We start from the raw sequence: 27,236 nt of genomic DNA, 5'->3' as shown, positions 1-27,236 counted from the left end.
GACAGTCGGAGGGGCTGCTACTTTATAGCTCGCACCTTCCTCAGGTAGTGTGATTAGCAACCGCGTGACTGGACTCAGCTGGGCAGGCTTGGCTGAGAGCAGGCTGAGGCCCTAAAATCAGCAGCTAATGAAAAGAGCAGCTTTGAGGAGCCTCTCCATCACACAGGATCCTCTGGAAATCAGGGGTATGACGAGGGTCTTGCTGAGATGACCTTTCACGCACAGCTGTTTGTGAGACCCGGACAGCGCTCCAGTTGGTCAGTTCAGATGAGTCTGCTGGAACGTGCAAAAGCACCTGCAAGTGCCAGCTCCAAGGGGCCGAGCAGTCAGTGACCATCCCTAGAGGGTCTCCTGGACATCATTGTGTGCATGTAGCCACACTGCAGGCAGGCCTTCTGCTTGCGAAGAGAATGAGACAGGTCCACCTACAGCAGCTAACCTACAGGCTGCAATTGCCTCAGCAAGGCGCTGGCTCAGGGAGACTGCTCCCATGAATGAGAATTACTCATGTACAGGCTGCAGGCCCCAGGGCCACTGGGATTCCCTGTGGTCTCATCACTGCAATTACCCTCACTCCATTCCCAGATGGTGTCACACAGCCTGACCTGTCTTTGCACAGGTGAGAGTTAGCTTGGCCAGCACATTTACTCTTCTACCTGGGCTTCTTTTTTTTTGCTCCTAACAAAGACAGGAGAGTGTGGCGTTTCAAGTTCTGCCTCCACAGAAAGGGCTCAGAAAGCCAGTGCTGATGTCAGGGAGTTGCTCTGGGCAGAAGCACACACACGCAATCGCTGTCATAAGCAAGGACCCTTCTGCAATCACTGACTCATTCGTGCCCAAGCAGACCAGCAGAGTCAGGTACCTTTTCAGGATTTCATCCCTTCCCTCTCCCACACAGCTAGCAAGAGAATCAGCTCATCACAAAGGACTGACACACACACTCGCCCACACTTCTGTGTCCTGCCTCCCCTCCCATGCAAATGGACACGCTGTGAGGTGGCTTCTCATGCTTGTGCACACTGCGAAAATGCAAACTGGGATAACACACTCCCACGGCTGCCACTCAGGCATTGACTAGTGGCTGATTAATGATCCTCAGCTTAACAAGCTTGGTGAGAGTGAAAGAAAGTTCCCATCCCATCCTTTGTGCCCAGCATGGCAGCCTGTGTTCACCAGTGCAGTGTCTGAGAAAGGCTGAAATGATCCAAGCAGTCACCTCCATCCATCCTTGCTGGCTACAGGAATCCTCGCAAGGAGCTGGGACTTCTCCTGGGATCTGAAGTATGCCTGACAAAAGGGAGGCCTCTGGACGAGACTTCCTGGAAGCCACCCTGCAGCTGCGGAGTCAGAGCCATCGGAGCTGTCATTTGTGCCACAGAGCAAATGGCAGGTTTTCATCCGAAGCAGAAGCAGAGAAGTCACAGGCAGTGATGAGACAAAATGTCCAGTGCACAGGATGGAGATGGTGACATGTCCTGGATGGGCTGCAGCCCATCCCTGCAGGCAGGCAGGAGGCAGAGTGGCACAGATCGGCACTGCAAGGAGCAGCGCATCACGCCAGCAAAGAGCAGCTCCATCACCACATCCCAACACATCTGACACAGCACCAGAGGACCCGACGTGGAGCAAACCTCTTAGGCAGAGGAACTGAGACGGCATTTCATTTGTCTTGTAAAACAGCACAGCCTGACATGCTCACTCAATGCAGAAACACAAATCGGACTGAGGTTAGAGGCCAAACATGTCAGCCTGAGTGCACAGCCAGACATCCCTCCCCTGTGGGTCTTTGATGCAACACATTTATTTTGCCGTGCAGCAGCACTGCACAGTACACATGATTTACCAGTAGTTTCAGAGCACTAAGCTGGCATTTCTCCTGCCTTCCCTGAATTTTGGATAAGAGGCAGGACCATTGTCCTTTCCTCCTTTTCACTTGCAAGGGAACAGGCCAAGAAAAGTCCAAAACCACAGAGGCACTTGCTGTCAGGACTGGAGACTTGCTATCAGAAAGCTAGGCTCCCAGTCCACCACTCTCACCCCTAGGTTCCTCTTTGGCCCAGGACTGAGAGCGAATCCAATAGTTTCAACTCTATGCTAGATAACATTTCTCTTTGAGAAACTCTCTGCACACCTGAACAGAAATCAGACTAAGGAGATTCTGCAATTACTAATAAAAACCCTATCAGATTTTAAAAGGACTTACTGACTCTCTCTGAGGGACTGTGAAATATTTTGGGGCATTCTAGGTGGGCCAGTGATGATTCATTAAAAAAATCTAAGGAAAGGCCTTTTTTTTTTTCCTGTGCAGTCCCATTGGAATTTGTCACTAGGGTCCTGTCCAGATGGGGAAGAGAAAGAAATAGCCTGGCCTTCCCAGCACACCATATCCCCACTCTTTCCTAAAGCATAAAACCGCAGAGCTCCACCTCTCTGCCGCAGGGAAAGCTAATGTTTAACAGGTAGGGACAGTGCAGCATGTCACAAAGAAATAGACCCCCAAATAGCCCATGGAATAGACAGAATCAGTCAGAAAGTCAAATGTGCCATGAAGAGCAGGAGAGAGCAAGTGCCCAGGCCTCTCCCACCAGTTCACGTCAGTGTGTGGAATGGTGCATCTGGCTTAGAAGAGCAATAACTCGATTCCCCAGCCAGGACCCCTTCAACCACAGGAAGAGTTCATACAAGTTGATCTGCCACAGGCTCAGGGTTTCCATGAGTGAGATCTGCACCCTTCTGTAAAGCAAGTGAGTCCTGCTCCTCTGATACCTAGAAGGAAAAACAGGAGTTAAATCCCGCAGCATGCAGCCTGGCAGAAAGGAGGACTGTCCTACATCTTCAGTACAAAAAATTCTCCCCAGGGGAAAGGGACCGTCCCATTTCTGGAGCATCAGCATCAGTGGGAGCTACAGGGAATAGGGATTTCCTTTGAGAAAACATTCCTCAGTAGCTGGGGACTGCCTTCCTGGCATAAATCTGGCAGAGGAGACAGCCTGCTCATGTGGGATCCTGGTTCTCTTCCAGCCACTCAGCCTGGAAGACTCTGGGACAGCAGAAGTGAATTGACTTCCAAAGTGAGTGGGGATCAGACCCACAGATGGAAAGCAGTTGTCTGGTTCCTGTTCCACAGTTAAGTGTCACAGTTATCCCTGATCCCTATATCAGAAATAGATAGCTATGAACCTGCAGATCTTTCTTACCTGCACGTACTTTCCAGTACTGATGCCTATAGCAGGCAGGAAACCCCATCCCCTCTTCTTCAGGGAGTTACAGGGCCAAACCTAAAACATTATCCTAAGGTTTCCAACCCCACCCAGGTCCCCAGCTGGAGATGAGACCCTGGTCCCAAGAAGAGGTTGAAGAGAGCAGCACAGAAAGAAGATGACCTGCATAAATAAGAAGGGGTAGGACCCAAAATACATGGAGAGGTCCATAGCCCAGGATAGGAGGTCAAAATCCACATCAGACCTCTAGTGCTCAGGCAAAAAAAAACTCACGTGGAAACAGCTCTGATGCAGCAGCGAGACATGTTGAGGAAGGAGCTGGCGCTGGCCCGTGTGTGCAGGGCTGACTCAATCCCTCGTAGCAAGTCATTGGTCTTCAGCAGCAGCAGCATCTGGCGGGGGACGTTGTTGAGCAGCTGGGTGATCTGGGGTAGGTAAGCAGCAGCATTGGACCGGATTTCCACGTCCTGTGGCCAGCCAGGTCATACACATGTCAGGGAGAGAGGAGAGAGAGCATGGGAAACTGCATCCAGATGTGGCTGAGATCTGGCAGGATGAGAAGGTATTTTGCCAGACCATAACTGAAGGCCAGAAGCTTAAAAGCTCTTCCTGTTGTTTTGCAGCAGACACCAGGCTGTCCCAAGCACTCAGAGCACTGGCCTAGCTCATTCTTGCCACGCTCCATCAACCCTTCAGTGGGAGAAGGACCCTTCACCTCACTGGCAGGATTAATAACCTCTCAGGACAACAGGGCTCTTGCTGGTACCTCAGTTCTTGGCTGCAAGCAGCACACAGCAATCAGGCATCATTACCACCCTTGCAGCTTTCAGACAGCTGAGAGAGCTGCAGATACCACTGGACAAATCAAGAATTTGGGGAATGAAAGCAAGCCAGGAAGCTCCTTGTCACCTCTACTTTGCCAACCCATGCAACTGATGGCTTCATGTTATGCTAAGGAAGCTACTTCCAGGTCTGGTCTAGCCCTCTGTCATCCACACAGCTCATCAGGGGCGAGCAAACATAACACGTACCTTCGTGCTAACCCACAGGTTTACAAAACTGTCACCCTACGCCCCATTAAGGGCCCATCTGTCCGGTATGCATCTAACAACAGTCAATATCAGATGCTTAAGGAAAGGGTGTAAGACCAAGGACAAGTAGAGCAATCCTTCACACTCTCTGGTCTTCCAGCTTCCAACAAATAACTTGCCCAAGGCAAGATCACTGCCCATGATCACAAAATCTGAGGACAAACATCAGGCAAAGGTCAGGGCCCCTTAAGATGGGCTTCCTTCCAAAGACAAGCAGCCTTAGCATGGAAAACAGAGAACCCGCAGGCTTCTGCCTCCTTTGAGATCTAAAAGTTCACCCAGCCTCTCAGTGAAGAGAGCATGATATGGAGTTGATCTACTACACATGCAGTGCCCCTTCTTCTTCCTCTAGAGGCCATGACACGAATGAGAAAGTTCAAATAAAAGTCTCTGGAAAATTTAAACCCTCCAGAATCCGCTGAGGCCCATGCAGAGGGCGGTTAATGTGACTTCCTCTAGAGGGAAGGTGTTTTTTGGGGGAAGTGGAATGGCACATCTAAAACCTTTTCTCAAAACCTGGCAGCCTTATATTTCATGATGAAGGACCTAACACCCACCCCTTGTAAAATGAAGATTTGTCATAGAGGGACAGGCCAATGAGCCGTACCAATGCCCTGTGCAGCTGGTGATGGTCAGAGATGCACACAGCTCGCAGAGCGCCCCGCTGTTCCGGTGCCCCATGCCCTGCCTCCAAGACTGACCAAATGCACAAAGCTTCAACAAGAGGCTTAGCTTTCCAAAACGCTGTTCCACTGTGTGTTGGCAGAAAATCCTTCCCAGAGATTCTTATCCCTTTATCCCAACCAGCATCACTGAAAACGCTACTTTGTTTTGCACATATAGGTAATCTCTTGCTTTCTTTCCTATTTCTTTCCTTTTTACAGCTCCAGCTGTTTGTCCACATCACAAAACAACCACATCATCTGTCAAGAAAACTGTCATTTTCTGTCAAGGATGAAGCCTGTGCACAGGCAAAGAAGTGAGCTATGCCACAGGACCTGAGAAAAGCCCCTTGGCTGCAATAGCAGAGACTGCTGCAAGATGCAGCAAAACACCACGATAAAATCAGATAAGGGTAGCAGCCACCCTGAGCAGTCAGCTGCCTGGCCTTGCCTCACAGCAGCAACACCCCCACTGCTGGCAATCCTCGCGGATGTGTGACTGCCTGCTCCTAAAACTCCCTGCTGACGTGACCCACATCCTCCCAAGACCATCTATACCACTGTTTCACTAGCTTTGCCATTAAATACTGCTTTTCTCATGGTTTACCCAAATCTGCTTAGCTGAATTTTAAGTCCATTACCTTTTGCCCTGTTTGCAGCAGTCCTTAAAAGATTTGAGAACTGCTATCATGTCTCTTTTCAGCCTGACTTTTTCTAGACTTTTTTATGTCTTAGCTTGCTCAGATTTTGTTCATGGATTGCTCCTGACACCCAGCTCTTCTTGTAGCTTCCCACTGAAATCCCCCCAGTTTCATCACACTGTTCTCAAGACGCAGCGCTCCAAGCTGAGCATAGCTAAGCCCGAGCATAGCTAAGGCTTTGTATCCTGTAGGAGAGTTAACTCCCTGTTTTACAGGCTGCTCTCTTGTCCATATGTCCCATGCACACTGCCCAGAGCTCTGTGCTCACTGCACCTGCCTACACAGTGACAAAACCTCTCAATTTCGCCTCCAAACTAAGGACAAGCAGCAGCTCATGCCCTAGTGCCAGAGCACATCTGCTCTGCTCCCTGTTGTGCAAGGCAGGATTATCCAATTTTAGCATGAGTTGCATCACGTCAGCAAAGACAACAGCGCTGACTCCATACAGGCAACTCGGCTCTAACCAAGTTCACTAGCCTGCACAGGGCCCCACGGGGCTGCAGTCAAGTCTCTGGCACAATTACGCAAGTCAGTTTGGGATGAACGGGGCTTATTAGCTCAGACTCAACACTGGCTTGTGCTCAAGTCAGATCTTTGTGGAGACGTTTCACTGCCTCTGAGCAACCAGCTCCAGAACCTATCAGACTGAGTACTGCTAGACAGGCTCACATTATTTCTGATACACAGGACACTAGCCCAGATATGAAGCAACCATACCACTGGGAGGGTTCATTGCACACAGTATCTCACCTACTCATTATTGTGGATAATGGCAGCCCCATACAGAAAATTCAGCCACATCCATCAAAAATCAAACTCTGACCCAAAGGAGCCTCTGGAGGAAAATTTCACAGTATAGTATTTTAATGCTACTTAAATGAATTTCATCCTATCATCTCCTACAAATGCATGCAGATTAAAAACAAACCATAGGATACAAAGTGTTTCTCACCACAAATACTGGTCCATTTACTCAAGTCACATCGTTATATGCTGATCACTATCAACAGCATGGCCGATGGGGCTGCTACTATTCTTAAAGTAGTGTTCCAGGAACACTAGGAGGTGCAGAAAGATCCCAGCATGTGTGGATAGGAAAGGAGGAGAAAATTAAAGTGGCAGTTTCCTAGATTTGTAGTGATTGAGTTGACAGAATTTGCGGTTAAGCAACCTTGACTCCAAGTTAATAGGGTTTCTGATTGGAAGGTAATTTCCAAGGGTTTTTAGGCCTATGTATCAGTACTGATAATCATTTACATGAATAGTGATAATGTATTATCCTTCTCACGTCTTCCCGCCAAGCTTTTATGTATCTTCTACCTCACCTTATCCACCTTACTGGTTCCCAGCACAGCTGCATTCAACACTTTCCTTTTTAAGAAAGGGTTGATTTACAAATGTTTTCTCTGCCAGAACTGCTGAACACTTAGCCATCAAAACACTGAAAATTCAAGCAACACATGACAAGCAGAACTGGGAAATTAAGTTCAGCCACTATAATACACATTGCAGAAGGATGCCTGGCTTTCTCTAGCTCAGGCATCAGTGCAGAACTCCCTCCAGAGCTACTAGGGATCACCCAACATCACTGCAACATCAGTGACGCAGGTGGTTACAAAATGGAAAGGCATCAAGGAGAAGGAAAGGCACCCAGGACCTACCTCGCTGGCCGAGACTGGCAACCGGTCAATGCCCCTGTTGACAGACTCCCAGGACCTGGCAGTGAGCATGCAGGCAAAGAGAGGATACAAATCCCCTGCCCCAAGGCGTCGGCTGTACTTCTCCACTCTCTTCATGTCAGCCTTGATGAGGGCCTGCCAAAGGCGGCAGTAGTCCATGCGGAATGACTCGCTCAGCACCTGGCAAGGGAGAAGCAAACCTGGGAAGTTCATGGAGGACAAGGGACCAAGGTGGAAAGCCCCGTGCCCCAAAGCTGCTGCATGCACCCTGTTTTGCAGTCAGGAAATTACCTAGGAGGCTGATGGGAGCAATAGGAAAAAAATCATTTGTACAGTCTTCAAGAGACAAAGCTACAGACTGATACCCACAGGCAGCCCCACAAGCCCTGGAAACCCTCCCCATAATCACATACCTGGTAGAGACCATGGTCCAGGAGGATAATATGGGCCTTGCCAGAGGCTGGGCATTTCTTCACCAGCACATTGCCTGGGTGCGGGTCGCAGTGGACAAAACCATTCACAAAGATCATTTCACTGTAGAGCTTCCCCAGATTGCGAGAGATCTGTGAGGAGGTAGAAGCCTGTCACACACTGCTACCCAGAGCAGGGCACCTGCGAGGCAGGGGAGGCAGGACCCGCACGTCGATACCGGGGGGAGCGAGGGGCCAGCACATGCCAACAGTCCCAGCCATGGTTCTTGCAGCCTCGCACACTGACAAACACAGGAGGTAGCTGCTGACATCTAGCACAGCTGAGGTAGCTGCTAGCATCCACCACAGCCTCCTTCAGGACGTTCAGGGAGGGCGTGTGTAGGGGGCATAAAGATGTTTATAGGGTCAGAGGGTATTTCAGAACATTTGCCTGGCATACGAAGGAGAAAATCTCTATGGGGAAGAATAGTGGTGCCTGAGAGTGAGGAGAAAAATGAGGGGAAAGGAGGAGCATTCTTGGAGCAGGCATGGAGAGTCTCTGCATGGGCAGGTTGGAGCAGAGAGACAGATGTTCATGGGAAAGGCATGGGAAGAGCTGCCAGGGAGCATGAGATGCCACTCGGGGGGAGACTCATGTTTTTCTGTCTGTAAATGATAGCGGGATCCAGCAGAGAAGGAGTAGGGGAAGACACAGCCTGTCCATCTGCTTACCAGAGCAAACATGGGTCCCTCTCCCTCTGTCACTGTTCCCCATTTTCCTCGCCGCTTTCCTCAATCCCCTGCTAATCTTATCTATGATGTCTGTGAAGATGAAGTGGCACTGAAAGGCCATTTAAATCATCCTGTCATTGCTGAGCCCCTCCATGCTGCTGCCTCCTTATCACCCAGAGATTTTATTAAAGTTAGAAACCTTCTAGGAGCAAGCAACCATCCCCAGGAGCGGCAGGACCATTGAGAGCAGCAGGCCCTTCACCACACACTAACACAGCAGCCTCAGCCTGGCACCCATCCCTGTCCCTCCCTGCCATCAGAGGGGTGCCTGTTCCACAGCAAAGTGCAGAACAAGCAATTAAAAGACCACAGTGATCAATCATCCTTACCACGTCATCAGCTGCAGCCACAGCAGCAAACAGGCAACCCTCCCCATAAGCAGAGGTGGTGAAAAAGGTAACGGGGATAGAAAAGACAGCACGTCCTGCAGCTATGGACTGCTTCAAAGACAGCAGACTACCCCTCTGTGCCATGGTAATGGCACAGGCTGGGAAAATCCAACAGTGGAGCAGGTTGCTCAGAGAGGTTGTGCAGCCTCCACCCCGCACAGGATAAAGCCTTGAGTGATCTGGCGTGAGCTCCAAGCCGAGCCTGCTTGAGCAGGAGGTTGCACTGAAGACCTCTTGAGGTCCCTTCCGGGCAGAGATATCCTACAGTCCTGCAAAAGCTCCTCTTAATACCTGCAGCACCTCCACAACAGCACACGTTGGAACACACAAAATGGAATGAGGACACAGAAAAAGAAAAATTAAAAAACAAAAGGTAAGCATTTTCCTTCCTAAAATTGTCATCTTTTTCCTAGGCCCTCACATCATCGTGAGCAGGAACACGTACCGCTGCTGACGGGCTTGTTCGCTGGATGAGACACAGCTATTCTAAACACCTGTAGCATCCACGAGCTCTGGAGCTGGTAATGTGCTTGGCATGGTGCTGTGCTTGCATACTGGCACCAAGATTATTATTATTGTTGACAATGCACATGTCACTGTGTTTGTGCACGTATTCGCAGCTATAGGTCTGCTCGTTCGTGCCCATATGTTTTTTGGAGTATTTGGAGTGTTTGCAGGTTCCTCTAGCCAGGGAAGATGAGTGGCAGCACATCATTTACTAAATGAATCACAAGCCAACATGAAGGTGTGTTTTTTTTTTCTTTTGAATATTCATGGGACTAAGATTCTTGAAAAGCTTGTGGAAAAACCACTGGAGGAAACTGCCATCTACAAACACCAGATTTCCCATAGACGCTGACCCCTGTGTTACTTTTTCCAGCAGTGTCCCATCACTAGTGACATTGACTCCATCCTTACCGAGAAGTCCACCAGAAAAATAGTCTGTAATACAAGGAATTTACTTTGGAAGAATGTAGTTAGGCAATTTGAGGAAACATGAAAATTTGCTACTCAGAGAAAAAGAGGAATTCAGCATGCACTTGGGCTGTTTAAGACCTTGGGGTGAAGGTGCATAGCAAATTAGACAAAAGGTTGCAATGATTTATGGAAGCACAGACCAAAGTAAACAGCCAGGCATTCTGTTATGACACAGAGAGGTCATGGTTCCTTTCCCTGTTTAGCATCCAGCCCAACGAAGCCCTTCCCATTACCGGGGTCTCCTAGAACTGCTCTGCAGCACATGATAAAAAATAATAATCACCCTTGGAATCCTGCATTCACTTCAAGACACCTCATTAACAGAGAGATGCAGACAACATCGAGTGAGTTCAGAGAAAGCAAATAAATGAGCAGGATGCAGAAGAATTTATTTAGGAAAAAGATAAGAGCTAAAATGCCAGAAGCGGGCTAAGGAATGGCAGAGGAGGGACAGTCTACCAATATTAAAAGGTTTGAATACCAAAGAAACAGGGATAACCAAGCATGTCAAGAAATACTACTAGGCAAAAGGCGGTGTAATTAAGAATGGGTTAATTTGGACTTAATATACAGGAAAAAAATCACATGCTAGTCAGCAAGAGAGCTGAGCTTGTTATGCAAGGATTATACCAGATTCTGGCTTTGGCCAGGGGTTTGTCTTTTCCTATTGCCAGAAAGTGTCTTATTGCCTAAAACAGGCTCAATGTGTCTGTCGATCAGAGACATCTGAACGTGAAGACTCCAGTCACCAAGTGAGCCTGTGGCCTCAATGCAAACAGCAGCCTGCAGTTGCCATATGATCTGACATCACCATGTCACTGTGCCAGGCAAACTGTGTTTTCAACACAATGTTTTCATTTCAGTTAGGAAATATATGGATCACCAGGGAGAAAATGTAGCTGAGGAATCAGCAAACGAGTAGATGAAGAGAAGGAGAATCAGCAGCCTTAGCAATGGCTGTAACGCAATGTGATGACAGATATAGGCACAACAACCTGACTTTGTGTAAGTCTTAATTAAAAGAAACACATAAAATCTGTTTTATGTATACAATATGGCAAGGACTCTACATGTCACAAACTATCCTACATGAGTTACATGCCAATATAGAAGAAAATAAGAGTACAGACACTGAGGATCGCTAGCATTCAGTATCACACAGTCTCTCCATAAACCGATCAAGTTCACCAGAAATGAGGAACAAAGTGAAAACACGATTTTGGAGCCTGTTCCAAAAATTCACACCTTACATGGTTCCTTTCCCTGAACTACAATTTAATTTTACTGATGTCCAGTTTAAATCCCTTAGTTCCTCTGCTAATATAATCCTTGGGTTTAGCTATTCCCTTCCCTCTCGGGTGTTTACTACTTTAGTCTGTTCATCAGTAAGACAATTACCAGTATAAACACAGCATAAACACCACCCTATTTCTATAGGATGCACCTTTATCTACTCTGTACTAGGAGTTGACAGTCTTCTAAGCTGAAAACTCACATTTACTGAGTGATTGACTAATGAACTCCCAGCATTTTAAGAAAATGTTCTTATTACGTTTTTAAGTACATGACTTTTTATTTGGTATTGCTCATTTTTATAGGTTTCTATCATTCCAATCCTCAAGGCCGCCAAGGACCCTGGCACTCCTCTCACTTTGGTGTCATCAACAATGTCCTTCATACAGTCCTGTTTTATTTTGAGGTCATTAATGAAATTATTAGATAGGATCACTTTGAATAGCAAACCTCACAGAAACCCACAAGGTTTCCACCACTGCCTCTATCACTTTCACTTTACAATTTCCCTCCTAATCCCCAGTTGACTCATCCTCAGTGTATCAGCTCTTTTACTGACAAGACCTACTGCATTTCTGTCACCTAATTCGGAGAATCCCAAGCTGCACTACAACAACCAGCAGTCAAGTATTTCTTTTTGTACGTGCACATAGCCAGAAATTGTTGCTGCTGTCCCTGTGGCCCAGCACAGCTGGGATGGTTTTGGTTACCAGTTATCCTCACATGATCCCCTGTGAGCTGCTTTTGGTAAACCCACATTACATTCCCAGGCATGTAACCTCATAGCAGCCAACCTGCGGGCACGTGCCAGCCCCTGTATGCAATCCACCTCTAGCAAATCAGCACACCCGGGTGACGGAGCCACCCAACAGGAAAGCACTGCAAAGCCTTTTCAAAATTAATGCCTTTGCAAACAGCATGCTGATATGCATAGTTAATCCACAAGCTCTCAGAGACAAATAAGCATGTGAGCCTATGAATAGCATTGCTACAACAAGCTGCCACACGTACCATGTTCATGGGCAGCTGTAATGTCAGAAACAGGCTTGGATCATCCAGGTGAAGTCACTGACTCCTCCAAGGCCTGTGAGCAAACTGCAGCAGTCCTGTCTTCAACTGACACAGCCAAGAAAGAGATCCTGAGACATGGTCACTGCAGGGCTCATCTCACCACCTCTGCCTGGGCAATAGCCCAGTTTCAACTGGGACTTGTTTCATCCTTTCCTGCCCAGTCTTCATTTGTGACTGTCTCTTCAGATTAGGAGCAAATACTAGTTGCTGGCCTTAATTTGGCTGTAATATTTGCCAATTATTTTAAGAGATGGCGACAGTAACTTCTATTGATCTCATTAAAAGTAAAGGTCGTTGTGCAGCTCATTTCTCAGGGCTCAATATTACCTCCTCAGGCCAAAAGAATAGCATTGATTTTGGAATCTTAATCGAAGGTTAATTGGATTGAAGAGTGTGTTGGGTTTTTGTTTTCTTTTTTTTGTATGTATTGTGGCAATTGTCTAAGGGTTTGTTTAATCCTGCTAGTGCAGTCCAGCCCAATTTAACTGGTGTCAAATCAGCAAAGTGCATGGAATGAGCAAAGACGGAACCTGTTCTGTTTGTCTGCTCTGAAACGGCCCTTCTCCATAGCAGACTGGGATGGTCACACACAAGCAATCCAATTTCACATTTTGCCTTCTATGATCCAGTTGTAAGGATCAAAAAGAAGTGCCTGTGCACTGATCTAGCATCACACCAAGGTGATGTCTGGGCACATAAGAGTAGTTCCTAGGACTTCTGGAGTAAACTCCTAGCATGCCCCACACACACTACTGGGGCCTAAGGAAATTATTTTCCTACTCAGTATCCCATCTTCCATGTGGGGAGAAAGATTCTGACTCATCTGTCCAGGGAAATGAGAGACTGACTTCAGATGTTTCCACAAAATCTCAAAAGGAAGTAGCTAGAGACGACCAGTTATTATTTATTTTCCTAGCTTTTTTCTCCGTCAGAGCTGAAATGAATGTGAACAGAGCTGAACGATCATGCTTCCTTGGCTTTAAATATAGTCATATTTCCTTGGATTTCATGTAAAGCATTGTTGGGACTTTTGAGCAATTCACTGACACTGACACCCAAGACTGACTTTCAGTACGAAAAGAGTTCATGTCTAATTTAACTCTTCATCTCATGTCTTTGCATAGCTTAGGAGTGAATATGCTAGACCACCATCCTTGCTTACCAGTGCCTTGTGAATTTTCATTAAGCTTCAGATAAGAGGAACTTTAGGAGAATATGCAAAGAAATTGCTCTCATGACTAAATCGGAAGATGTAAAGAGCAAGAATAGCCATTTACTCTAGGAAAAATGTTCTTTTCCATACACCATTTCAGCTAAAACTTCAGTTTTATAAGCACAAATGCTTGAGATATGAGAGGTTTCCACACCTGCAATAGCTGAGAAAAGATCCCACTCTGGCAAATCACACTGAAGTTTTAGTAGCTCATGGGCCTCTAACCCCACACTGAAACCACATCTCAAGTTACCAAGTTGCAACAATCAAAAGGCAGCTGGGCTCTTTATCAAGCTGAGAAAAAAGCAAAAAGATATTGTTCTGCTGTCGGTCTCATGTCGCAACAAATGTAAGCAAAACCTTAGAGTAGATCAAGGTGATGGGCAGCCTTAGTAGCATACAGGAGCTCATCTTGGGCACCTTAGCAGATTGCTTTCACTTCTCAGTTGGACAAAGTACTTCCTTGACTTCTGAACCATGCACAGCGCATGATCCAGGTTCTTCGGGAGCCCACAGCACCATTTCCATTGCCCGATTCCAGCTCAGGTCAGGATGATCAAAGCAGGGCCTGTACACTGGGCTGTCTGAGGCAGGCTGGTTAGCAGGAGGCACCACAGCACACGGTGCGGATGCGCTGCCAAGCCCCAGGGCTCCCACGGCCGCTGACCCAGCCGCTCCGTGGGGCGGGCAGAGCATCCACCAAGGGGGCGGGGAGGGCCCATGCAGCATATCAGAGGCAATGCTAAGATCTGTATATGGGCAAGGTCTCTCTAAATGGATCGGTTAAAATCAGAATGGGTGCAACAGGGGTATCTGTGCTATTTGGGGTCTTCTTTAGAAATCCATGTGCTAAGTAGCCTTGCCCTTCTTCTTTCCTCTCTCTTGAAACCAGGGTGTTATAAACAGCTCGAGAGCCCCTAGGCCTTTATTTTTCCTCCCTTCCCTGCTCCCCGTTGCCACCTCCCTAGACTCCAAATACATCTTGCCAATAAAGGCTATAAATGCTCCTGTGTCTCGAAACAGGAACAGCCTAGTTTCCAGGTGGCCCCTTTCTTAACCCTTCCATGTTCTCATTTTCCCTCAAAATTCACTGCCAGCTCATTTCTTTACTGCTTCCCTCTCCAGGCTTCCCTCCCATTGCCAGTACCCCAGCTGCACTCTCATCCTCAGCTACACTTGCACATGAATAAGTAACTGTTCCACAGGCAGATATTTCAGTGTTTGCACTTGTCTTTGGAAATCAAAGCCTTCTCTGATTAAATGCCATTACAGTCCAGCGCTCGGACGGATCCAGAGAGATTAATGTGCTTTTGGGCAGCTTTAATGATAATCCCGCTACAGATGGTATTAAGTAAATGTCAGTAACCTGGTTTGAAGGGAGCTTTCACCTCAGGGATCCTTTCCATTTAGAAGAGAGAGGCTCAGCTTGCTTTTCAAGGCTGCATTGTCACACAAGAGAAATCCTGCTTAGAGAAGACTCCTCTTCCTCCACCCAGTAAAACAAAATGGAGTAAGATGATAGAGGGGTTGATAGATAGATATATTGAGGTGATTTATAAAGAGTTAATGCAGCTCTTGAAACTGCTCTGTATTATAAATCATGTCATAGTTTTGAAATTTGGAGCGCCACCCCATCCTTATACTCCCTTGCTGGCTGTTGTCTTTTGCTCTCTTTGCCCCCTTGCCAAGCAGGTCCTTACCCCGGCACCAACAGCAGCAGCCAACAACAGATCTTGGTCATAGCTGTCCCCAGCTGCTGCACCTCACCAGAGGAGTCCAGGACTCTAGGATGTGCACTGTTCCCACCTCAACTTGCTGTGGCCACAGTAGTCCTTGCTCCCCATCACATGCCTCTGTAAAACTGGGTACCAGCTGCTTGGCACCACTATGTTATTAGCAATTAGTAAAAGCTAATCATTAATTGCAGTGGGGAGAGGAGTAAGGGAGAGAAAAGGAAGAAAGGACAGCTCTGTTCAGGCACTGTGGCAATTTGTACAAACGTCTAGTCCTGCCACTGTGCTGCAGTAACATCCTATAGCTGCCAGGTTGCCAGAAACCTGTGAAGTTTATTCTTGAGAGTAGTAAAGCTCTGTTGACAACATCTTTCTAAATCACATCTTTGCCATCATTTGGGGACTGGCTCAGAATCAGCACAATAAGCGATTTCACTGCTGCATGGGATCTGCTGTGCCAAGGCAAAGCATAAGAGCCTTCTCAAAAGGGTGGATGAAAAAAAATGAGCTAAAATTTTATCCTAAACCTTTCCTCCCATGAAGAAAAGCTTCTGCAAGCTAGAAAAACTGTAATTAGCTGCTTCTCTGCTTTATTTTGTCACATACTAGCACCAAAATACCCCATTAACAGGTTGCAGTCATTGAGTTCTCCACCCTGGCTGGCTGGAGACATCCCGGGAAGACGGTAAAGACTGCACTTCCCTGAGCTCTTCCAGACAACTTCACAGCTTCTAGTAGTTTGACAATACTCAGAGAAGCAAGCAAAATATCAGGGAGCAGCACTGTGCTGGCTACCTAGATCTCCAGATCGGAGATGGACTCCAAGAACTTTGAGGAAACCCAGCTCAAAACCGGAATGTAAATACTACTCAAGAGCCCTCCTGCTAATGCATGAAATCAAGCCTTTCTAACTGACTTTTTCAAGATTTGAGGAATGTTCATTTTTGTACCTCAGTGATGTGTGTTGGTTTCAACCTCTGCCCTTATACAAGGAAAAAGTGATTTAAATAAGACACATGCATTGAAAGGAGAAGAAAGGTTTTCTGGCTTTTGACCAGTTGTTTTGTTCAGATGAACAGAGCTGAGTAAGGGTTCTCCTCTGGCCCAGCATTGAGGCGCTTCAATGCAGAAATACATGAAAAGATGACTGCCTTCCCACCTGTATAAATGACCAGAAAATGTCTCACTGGCTTCTGCTGGGTGCAAAAGCAGAAGAGATGGCCTATGCAGAGAAAGAGCAGGTTGCTCAGTTCTCCACCTGTAATTTGACTAAGTAGTTTAGTCAGAGAAGGACCTTCACAATGTCTTATGGAGGCAGCTGAGAATACAGAACATGTTCTTTCTTTGTGTGGCATATCCTGCTCACATATTCCTCTCCAAGAGGTCTTTTTCATGCCTTTTTCTGATGCTAAATGAACTTAATCATGGATAGAAAGGGAGTATCCCTTGGTAGGAAGGAAAGGAAAGGGAAGGAAAACAGGGAGAGAGGACACGTCCAGACCTCAGAGTAAAGCAGATGGATGGATTAAGTAAAACTGATTTTATGCCATAGCTCTTTGATGGCCAGTCAACCTAGTGTACCTTTGAGGCTCATCAATAGGGCACAGAGGGAAAGGCAAGCAGCACTGACTCCATCCGTGCTCACTGACTAGGAGGGATGGTTTGACACATTGTTTAATGGTTCGAAACCCTTTCCTCAGGCATCTTCTCATCCCTTGTACAAGGGGAACTTGTACTTGAGGAAATGGCCGGAAACTGAAACATCAAAAATTCCATAGGAACTTAAGGAAAAATTTCTTAACAATGAGGGTGACAGAGCACTGGAACAGGCTGCCCAGAGAGGTTGTAGAGTCTCCTTCCCTGGAGATCTTCAAAACCTGCTTGGATGCAGTCCTGTGCCACGTGCTCTAGGTGTCCCTGCGTGTGCAGGGGGGTTGGACTAGATGATCTCTAGAGGTCCCTTCCAACCCTAAGCATTCTATGATTCTATGATTCTATGATTCTAAGGCAATACCTTCCTTTCCTCAAGAATCTCTCGGACACAGAGAATCTAAAGTGCTCTCCTGACTTTGCACCACACAGTAATTATCTCACTCATCAAGGAAATGTAGCTTCCACAGAGATGGAATCTGGCAGCTGTTCAAGGAAAGCAAAACTACATGGTAATATTGGATCAGGAAGCAAGGAAGAAAACTGTATCCAGTTGTATTCTGAAGAAAGAGGGAGATTTGGGAAAGCAAAGAACAAGTCAGGTTAGAACACATGCAACACACCACAGCTGAGATTCCAGCACTCTAGTAACTGTGATCCTACAAGGCCTCTGATTTGTATCTCCTTCATAAGATGATAGCTTTTGAGATACAAAAGCTAAATCTCATGCATTTCCCCAGGAGAAAAGGAATACCAGATAATCAGAACTTAAAACTATTCCTTTAGGACGCAAAGAACTGCCATCTTGGAGCAAACCATGAGTGTATGTAATATAAGGGCACTGCCATCACTTACTGTCTGTCTCCTTGAAGATCTGTCCAGCTCTGCAATTTTACAGGAGAGGCTTCCACAAAAGAGGTTATATACTTAAGCATGAGTGCGTATCTGCATGTGGTCCCCTTCCTTCCCCGTCAACCTCAGTGTCTCAATGACAGTTGCACTGCCCACCATATATGCCCAGTTCAGAGACCGCTGAGAAACTACCTCGTTGACGTTGATGCCATTCCTCTTCATGTAGGCCCTATCGTTCACTTGTCCCCCTTCCATAAACTCCATGAGGAGTACACGCCTTGTTGAGAGCTCCCAGTAGATCCTGGGGACCTGCAAGAGGAAAACAAGGTGTAAGTCAAAAAATAGCTTGGGAAAGGAAGGAGAACACATCACATACAACCCAAGAAGAGAGTAAAAAGGAGCATTCTAAAAGAGGTGGAAGTGAGGACCTGTTTGTTTGTTTTCTTGAGGAAAACCCACCTGTTGATGCTGAAACCTGCAGGCCTCTCTCCTAAAGAGCACCAGTGAGTGCAAAGACAACACACTGACACAGCAGCAGCAAGAACTGTGCTCATGCAATCTCTGGCCCCACTTTACAAGACTTCGATGACTTCTCACTCCCACTGAGATCTAAGAGTTTTCTTAGGCACTTTGCAGCTTCTGTAGCTGAGCTCTTTAACTAGTAAGCTTGGAAGTTTCTGAATCACCCACTGAGCTGCTAAGACAGGAACCACATCTCCTGTTTGCTACGCACAGGCCCCACTTTTGCAACTCTGAAAATGATAAGACATTGTCATAAATTGTATCTCAGCTGTGCTCCTTAGAACACAAACGCATTTGAGCTGACAAACCCTGCATACTTAGGCCATCTGCAATTGAACTGGGAGAAACATCAAGTGTCACAAATAAGGGGCTTGTCATAGAAACCCTGGGAGACCCTTGAATATCTTATTGCCAATGTGACACAGTAACCAGTGTAAAATGTCAAAGCACTCTCATTCAATCTGCAGTGAATCAAGCTGTGTGAGTGAGGTATAAGTAAGAGGCCCAGTGTCACAGAGGGAGGCAGTGATGCAGCATAAGATAAGCCTTAGTCAGGCTGAAAAAGGAGTCAGCCTGGTCTCCAGCCTAATTCTTTCTCTGATGAAGTTCCTCCTGTGAAAGAAGTCATTTTGCTATAGTTCCTTTTTGGTGTTCCTCACATCATGGTTCTGCCAGATCTCCCAAGCTTGCAGATCCAGATTTGCCTTCACTGAAGGGCGAAGCCACATATGTAGCTGTTACCAAGGACCTCCAGCAATAGCCATTAATGTGGCCCAACACATTTTGGATCCTGTGAAGAAAGCCAGCTGTGCAGTCTACTCTCCTCACTCAATTTGGCCATAGACTCAGGATTCACATTTTGCAAGGGCCCAGCACCTTGGGGCAGGTCAGGAAGAGGGATGTTTTCCATCTAGTGCAGCCAAAGTCAGAGGAACCAGCCAGGTCACTGCAGGTACCACAACTCCACAACCAGCTGCACTTGTTTTATATTCATCTTGAAACTACTCAACAGTGTTTCAGCTCCTCATAACTCCACAGACCATCTGCCACCCGCACTGTTCCTATCCTAGAGAAACCATTTTCCCAATCTCACTTCTACCTGATCACACATATGCCAATTTAGATCAAAGAGTCCTTTGCAGATTAGTTCCTGTGACCCTCAGTTCTGCCATTCAACATTCAAGCACACCTTGCACATTAACCTGTGAAGACTTTAATGCCAAACATCTGCTAGATGCAATGGGGATTCAGTACCTGCAGCTTTCCCAACCAACCCGGATTTCCATTCTTGGCAAAGTTAGATGGGTAAGAAATCAACCAACTTCAAAACTCATAGTTCCCCGGCCCTTTTAGCTGCCTGCTAGATTTGATGATCCCTACACCGTAGATCATTTCAACTGACGCTCATTCCCGTCTCCAGATTTACAGGGGCAAGTCAGTGAGCTTACAAAGCACTGTGCATGCTCTTGGAGATGTTTCTCTCACCCACACACAAATTCTTTGGTGATTTTTTTAATTACTCACAGATGTTTGGCTGCAATGCAAGTGCCTAGAAACAATTTATCTCTGGTTTTAAAAGCTCAACTGGGTTCACAGCACAAAATCCACTTCTCAGCTTTCTTGTGTGTTTAGGAAAATTAATGATACAGGAACCCAATTCTTCCATTGCCTTTGGGTGATGAACACGTCTCTGAATTGGCAGGTTAGACGGGAGAATCCATTATTTAGCCATCTCAAGCCATTTGTTATTGTTACACATATTGATATCATGATAGCTCCTTAACCCAGCAAGGAGATGATTGGCCGTCTCCATGGGGATTTACTTCACAGTATCCTAGTTACAGCTGCAATGGATACAGCTCTCCAAGGTGCATCACTTTTGATAAGCGCCCACTCAACAAAATCATTGACCTTTGGCTTTCTGTTGCTCTGCTGGCCTTTAGCCATCTGTGTTTAGGGAAAGGCTGTTGGTGCCCCCAGGCACCAGAAGGACTGTCCCAAATGTAGAGGTAGCTGACAAGAAATCAGAACCCTTGCATGGAGGATCCAGGGAGAAAAGTGATGCATCAGGCTGCAAAATCTAAAGAAAACTCACTTGATCTCAGATATCTATCACTTTCATCCTGGGATTTTTGAATAAACAGGAGAAATAGGACAGTTGAAAATGTCATTTTGATGTGTGAATGCAGGAGGGTACATAGGAGGGCATATTTTTTGCTGCCTTTGTGTACATGCAAACACAGTTACATCAGTGATTATGCCAAGAGCAATGCATGTGCTTGATCATACCTGCATATTTCCAGAATGCACACAGCAAGGGTTTATGCCTGTTGTGAGTATGCCAGCCAGGGACATAAATGAGTGAGTTTAAAGCCGTGCATACCTACTGCAGAGAAGACAATGTGGACATGACAGGTCTGCCAGTGACCTTCTGGCAGTGTGTGACAGGGGAGGTGGGCAAGTCTATCACTTGGGGAAGATCACAATATGGGTGCAACTGAGTTTGTATGGGAGGGTAACATGAGTTCATTAGCCATGGATATATATATATTTATATATATATATATATAGGTATGCAAGTGGTATACTTACTTTCAGTGTGAGAAGGTGCTTTTTTATGCAGGAGGGAAGATTTTTAGAAATATGCTTCCTCCTGAAATATGCAGTGTGCTGAATCTGCTTCACATAATTATCTCCAGTCCAGCTTTTCTATTTTATGCCCATTTTTGCCCTCAGTTGAGATAAAGCCAAGGAAAAGGTACTCTCACATGGCTCAGTAAAGAACAGCAAATTCATATGACTCGGAACAATGTCAGAAACAGTGTTCAGAGAAATGAGTAGCAAGCTTAAGAAACTGCTGGCCTCGAGCCACTATCCTTATCCAACACATGGTGCCTACAGGAGGGAACAGACAACGAGGGAAGCGTCTCTCAGAGCAGCTTCTGGCCCTTACCAGCAGAGCAGTCTAGGGTAAATAACACAAATGGACTGAACCTCCCTCTCCCTCTCCCTCTCCTTCTCACTCTCTCTCCCCATCATCTCACTCTCCCCCTCCTTCAGTTTGGTTCTTTCAGGTAAGGAACAAGGTGCATCAAGAGCATAAAGTGAGGCTATTAATTTATATACATACACATGTGCTCCCTCACCTTTAGGAAGTCAAAGTCCTTGAGCATATGAGCTACCTTCTCAGCATTTCTGCCCTCATTGAGAAAATCCAGCTCCAGAGGCAGATTCTTCTTAGCTTCTTCTACAAGCCACATGAACTCAAAATCTGGAAAAATCTGTTTCACAACCAAGAGGAGAACCTGACATCAAGAAAACAGATGGTTAGCCACATCCTAGATCCAAAGCCATGCAGCTATATGCAGTGCTGTGCTGTGCTGGTGATTACACAGGACAGACACTGTTTAGGTAGGTTGTAACTTGAAGAAAAAAAAAGAAGAAAAAAAGATGAAAAAAAGAAAAAAAAAAAGGAAAAAAGTACCCCAAGAGCTTGCAAATAAGGATTCCTGTAGCATCATGATAAAACATATGCCTTGCTCTTATAACAAATTTGGGGCTTGCCTTCCACACAGACACATCCAGAAAGTAATTGGTACAACTGACACCAAAAGTCAGTGCTGGCAGCCCAGCTGCCCAATGCCTCAAAGCGATAGAAAAATCCTTGGAGAAAAGAGGATGCCAAGGGGATGGCCCAAGAGCAATTCTCTTCCGCATCTCTAACACCTGTATTTCAGTAAGTCATCATTTGGTTCCATTTGAATAGCCTTCAAATAATAAGGAAGACCTAAAATAAGGCCTGTCACTTTTTCCACTGCCAAGAAAGAAGAATTTTGCTAGCCCAGGTAAATCCACTGAGCAGTTCAGAGAGGACTAAGGTTCAGCTGCAGGTATAAGGCTCTTGACACCTGAAAGAGACTAGGGGGCAGAGAGCCAGCTGCCCTTCAGTGTGACTCACAGCCATCCACAGCTGCCCTGAGTGGTGGTTTTTAATTATGGAAAGGTGGCACTGTGAGGTTTTCACCTGCACCCTCTTCTCAATTAGGCATTCAGCCCAACAGTGTCTTGAAAAGCCCAGTTGAAAAGTTCAGAGCGATGTTTCTTTGCAGCTGCATTTAATAAAGGGGTGGGTGATGGGCACTCCTGAAGGAAATCAGCATTATTTGATGGGGTGACATAATCAAAGCTGCACAGCAGCCATGCCTTCTGTTCAAATGAAGGGCCAGATTCTCAGCTGGTGTCACAAATATGCACTGGCTGAAAATCTGGATCACATCTTACAGAAAATACATATTTTTTTAATTGCTTGAATCATAAAACAAGAATGAAGCATAAAAAATTCAATCTACATTGTGGTGTTTATCTTACTTGTTCTGTGCTTCCATTTGAAAATGAAAACAGTCTTGTCTGTGTGTGTTCCTAGACAGCTTCTCTTTCTAGATCAGCACCTTTGAGATGGGGATTCCTGCACAGCAGGGGAAACATTTAAAACACACACAGAGAAAGCTGTTATCATTGAAATGTATGACAAAAAATAAATTCATGAACCATCATTGCCTCCTGGTTCCTATGTGAAAATATTTATTCTCAACCCCATCTCTGCTTTTCTTATCTAAATGTCAGTTCCAAACCCAATATTCCTTTAAAAGTGTAATCACCAGGCTCCAGATGCTACTGAATGATTTTTCTTCTATTATATCTAGAGCCATAAATCCTTTCAAATTTATGTCATCCAAATGAAATGTAACTAGTGATTTTCATGAACGTGTGTGTAAACTTCACAGGGCTGTAGGACTATCTCATTGGTGCTTGATGCAAGAAAATTCATGCTTTTTTCTGCTTTTTTTTAGATGTTCTTTTGAATTAATTTGCCAATTTCAATATCTGCAAAGACATACTTAATGAATCTTTGGTCTGCCCCTTTTCTGACACCTGTCTAAAACATCATCCTGAAATAAGTATTGATATAAGGAGAGCAGGGAGGGATCCCTCTCCAGGTGCTGTCCTAATTTTTAAGGACTCAGCCCTGATGCTATGAAACCTCAATTTTCCATCTAGCTTTTCCTATTCAGATTCCTTCCCACTAGTCTGTAAAGAAGACCACTTCAATCAATAATTAAATTAACCTACTTACTTGGAATGTCTGCCTGCTTCTTACAGGACCTGAAGCTAAGTAGACATAATCTGGCTTTAAATGCAGCCTACACAAAATAAGCCTCACACAAGGTTACAAGGATGCACGTAAGCCAACACTCCACAAGAGACCCTTTAAAAACAAGACAGCATGTGCCAGCTTCTGTTATCTGGTCCTGAGCAAAACTGAAGGATGCCAAAACCCTCTTGAGAAGTGCCATGCATGTGATGATGTGCGTGATGGTACAGAAGCAAATTCATCACATAGACCATCGAAGTCAGCCCTGGAAAGGACCTGAATCAAATCCAAACCTACAGCTTCACCCAGAGCCAGTTCAAACAGTTATCTATTCACAAACCAGAAGTGAAACAGAAGTGTTACTGACACATCTTTGCTGAACCCCAGAAAGGTATCTGACTACCATTCAGCTAAAAATGATATGTTCTAGGTGGAAACCCTTCAGTAGCGGGATTGCTAGAACTTGAGCAGGTCTGGTCATCCCACCACACAAACCCCTGGGATGCTGTCCTGATTCGCAGGCTAGCCAGATTGCTCACAGTGAGTAGTTTTAGTCTACTTGCTCCATTGATAGTGGGCTGATAGGATCTTTGATATGTTTATCTCCTGTGATGGACAGCTGTGCTTCACTGCATCAGCTCTGCACTCTAAATGTTTATCAGACCTCCTGAGCTTCATCTTCCCCACTCTGATCCCATGGACACTGCTGTTTGCCAACAAATATGCATATTACTGTACATTGATGGTATACATAAAGATATAGGATTGCTAAAAGGGCTTAAAGCATTAAGATTTACAGGCCTAATACTTCTCCCCTCTTCCACCTCATCCCAGTCTCTATTTCCCAGCCTCTGCCCCTGCCAGCGTAGAGCAGTGCTAGAACTTTTCGCCAGTTCCTCCTACTCATGTACTATATTTCAGAAATTTGGGTGAAGCTACAGCATTGCACTGGGAACATGAGTGGTATCTACCATTGAGGATGGGAACAGGAAACAGGCACTGACTTTTTTTTCCCAACGGAATCACTCATTTGTTTGCCCGTCCCTGTCGCAGTACCCTTCCCATATTTCCATGTTCTCTTCATCATCATGAATCTGCCCAGCATTAAGGAACTGATCAAGAACCAGAATGGAATCACAGCACTTCAGCAGCTGCTGAATTCATATTGCAACTAAACAGAAAAGCATGCTGATCATGGAGAACAAGTTTTGCTCAGTCATACAGGTCTGCCTGCAATGGGAGCTGAGACTAGTTATGGTCAACAACTTAATGGGCATACAGTCAATGGAGAGACTTTAGGACTCGATCCCTAATTTTTAGGTCTCATATGAATTTACTCTTATGTCTCTCATAATTACTTGTCTCTCCTCCACTCTCACCCCCTGACTTTCTTGTTTCTCCACCCCTGCAGCTGCTCATTCCAGTCTCTCCAATCACACATCACTCCCTCACTGCAAACCTCACCAATTTTCTTTATTATTCCTGTAAGCCAGCAGTTATCTCAGTGGAGATTTCAGGGCTGCAGAATGCAGGTCACTGTGCCCAGATGTCAGTGTTATTATGCCTACCTACATCTTGGGTGAATTTGGCCCCTCACATGTTTGCACAGCAATTGCTCTGTAAGACAGTCATTAGGTAGTTTTACCTCCATCAGCAGAATATCCTTGGAGCTCTGAGTTTGGACCTTTGGGTGCTGGACTTTCACTGCCACTGTCCTTCCATCCTGCAGCACTGCCTTGTGGACCTGGGCTAGCGATGCTGCTCCCAAGGGAGTGTCCTCAAAGCTCACAAAGAGCTCTTCGATCTGTCAAGAAAAGAAAAGGAAATGTCAGTATCCAGAACTGGGCTAAGGAAACCCCTGCTTACAGGCCAGGGACAACACATGTCAAAGCTGGGCAGGCTCAGCCCCTCCATCCTCCGTCTCCCTCCCAGTGCCTTGTCACTGCTTGGCCTCCCAGTCAAGTCTGCCACACAGGGAAGTGCCCTTGGGGATACTGTGCTTGCAGAAGTCTGTGCCAGAGCCCCCAAAGCACATTTCACCTGAGAGATGGAACAGCCAGGCAGCGTGAGTGGCCCCTTCAGGCTGCTCTGAAGCCCAGTGGAGCAGTTATGGTCAGTGCCCCATGCCGTTTACTGGCTTTGGGACAGCTTACTCTTTCCATGTAATTCCACTGCACATTTTTAAGCCACCCACCACCAACTCCTGAATACTTGACAGTGCATATTCCAGCAGAGCATCAGCCAGCTCACAGCAAGTAGTTTAAGCACCAGAAAACCACCACGACTTGTGGTCGTGGTGAGGGCTGGACTGTATGGGGATCATCTCGGATTGCAATTTGCACTTCTAGAGACTCAGCCGGAACACATTTCTCGTGATGGGTTTTCTCATTCCTTGAACGAAGGTGATCAGTGTGCCCAGCTGATAAAAAGTATGCAGTGGACACAGCAGAGCCCACATTGTGAACAGGAGGGGAAAGCACTAGCAGCCCTGGGTGTGAAACTGGGGACTAGACTACGGGGAAAGCTGCAGATCAGGAAGCAGATTCATCAGGGGGTGCCCAGGGAACAAAACGCAAATAGGTTTGGGAGAGGTGACAGGATACGGGCCGAGGCCTGTGTGCCCTGCGTAAGGCAGCGCCGTGCTGCAGCGGAGGGGCAGGCCGGCATGGCAGAGCAGGCCGCAGGCAGCGCCGCCGCGGCGGAGACGCGTCGCACACGGGGCTAGCGCGCGACACGAGCTCTGAGGTACCCAGAGGGGCAGCAAGGGGAAGCCCTCCCGCCCGCCTGCCTCAGCAGTATCAGTTTCGGGGGAGCATTTGAGAAGCCTGTAATTTATGCAGCAACAAAAAAGAAAGTCAGTCAGTGCACTTTTATAACCTGCTTTTAAAAAGGTAATTAAAGATGGGAGCTGCAGAGAGCTAGTAATTAAATATGAATAAAGCCCTTCTAAGCTGAGACTTCATGCAAAGTGTTAAACAAATATTCTTTTTGCTGACAGGGAGGAAAAACACTATACAAGGAGCAGCCCGTTCCCTCCTGCAGCTGTCAAGGCATGAGCTCCCTCCCACTCTACCCTACCCCATCCTTCCCTCACAGGCCCTTCCACGGAAAACTATTACTAGCAACAAACTGGAGCAGTCACAGCAATTAGATTCCAGCAGCGACTCAACTGCCTCCAGTAATTCAGCAGGAAGGTGCTTTTTATTTATTTATTTAATTCTATTTGGTCCTGGCGGCAAAATCAATTAAGTAAAACAACTGCATTTAAAAACGACTAGTTATGTGTTTTTTAATTACAGCAGGTCCATGATTCAAACCTATTGACATTGCTGTCTCAAGAGAAAAAAAAAATCAAGGTTTTTCTCTCTCTTCATTCTCTTTTTTTTTTCTCTCTGTTCACTTGATTTGGAGATTCTGTTTTCAGATTAGTATAAGGAAAGAAACATTTATAAGCAGACAGATGGTTCAGAGGACATGTGTTCACAACACAGTGACTTTTAGCTTCAGGTAACACTTGTCTGTCAGATGAAGAGAGAACCTGTTAAGGAGAAGAACCGTAAGGTGGCCAGGAGCATGCTGGGCTACATGATTCCATAAGGAAAGCAAATATGCGGACAGAAAACTTTCCAGACGAAGCCAAACTGGAACTCTCTTCATCTCTTCCATTCCCCTACATTCTTGTATTATAGGGCAGGCCTGTAGAGACTAGCATAATGGCCAGAATTACTAGACTACCTGTTGTAAGGGTGACAAACTTCTCTAATGATTGAAGCAGGAGGTTCAGTAGTCTAAATTCTGGGAAAATGCAGTTCAATTGTGTTAAGAAA

At 46.1% G+C, this 27,236-nt stretch overlaps 1 protein-coding gene across 2 annotated transcripts in view; it reads right to left on the bottom strand.

Moving 5' to 3' along the window:
* Positions 1–2,426: 2,426 nt before the first annotated feature.
* The window catches only part of ADCK1 (aarF domain containing kinase 1), a 68,992-nt gene continuing 44,182 nt past the window's right edge, over positions 2,427–27,236 (bottom strand). For both annotated transcript variants that reach the window (XM_088529319.1, XM_088529318.1), the window contains 7 exons: positions 25,055–25,213; positions 21,404–21,562; positions 17,928–18,044; positions 7,768–7,917; positions 7,337–7,534; positions 3,495–3,688; positions 2,427–2,766 (listed from right to left, as the gene is read on the bottom strand). In XM_088529319.1, the coding sequence (XP_088385445.1) occupies positions 2,595–2,766; positions 3,495–3,688; positions 7,337–7,534; positions 7,768–7,917; positions 17,928–18,044; positions 21,404–21,562; positions 25,055–25,213 (1,149 nt within the window). In that variant the 3' untranslated portion in view covers positions 2,427–2,594. The remainder of the gene's footprint in view (positions 2,767–3,494; positions 3,689–7,336; positions 7,535–7,767; positions 7,918–17,927; positions 18,045–21,403; positions 21,563–25,054; positions 25,214–27,236) is intronic.

Source organism: Tinamus guttatus, unplaced genomic scaffold (assembly GCF_059628265.1).
Source record: "Tinamus guttatus ecotype Peru unplaced genomic scaffold, ASM5962826v1 Tinamus_guttatus_pri_ptg000327l, whole genome shotgun sequence".
Classification (NCBI taxonomy): Eukaryota; Metazoa; Chordata; class Aves; order Tinamiformes; family Tinamidae; genus Tinamus; species Tinamus guttatus.
Note: the sequence above shows the minus strand (reverse complement) of the source record. Positions and strands in the feature narration are given on the sequence as shown.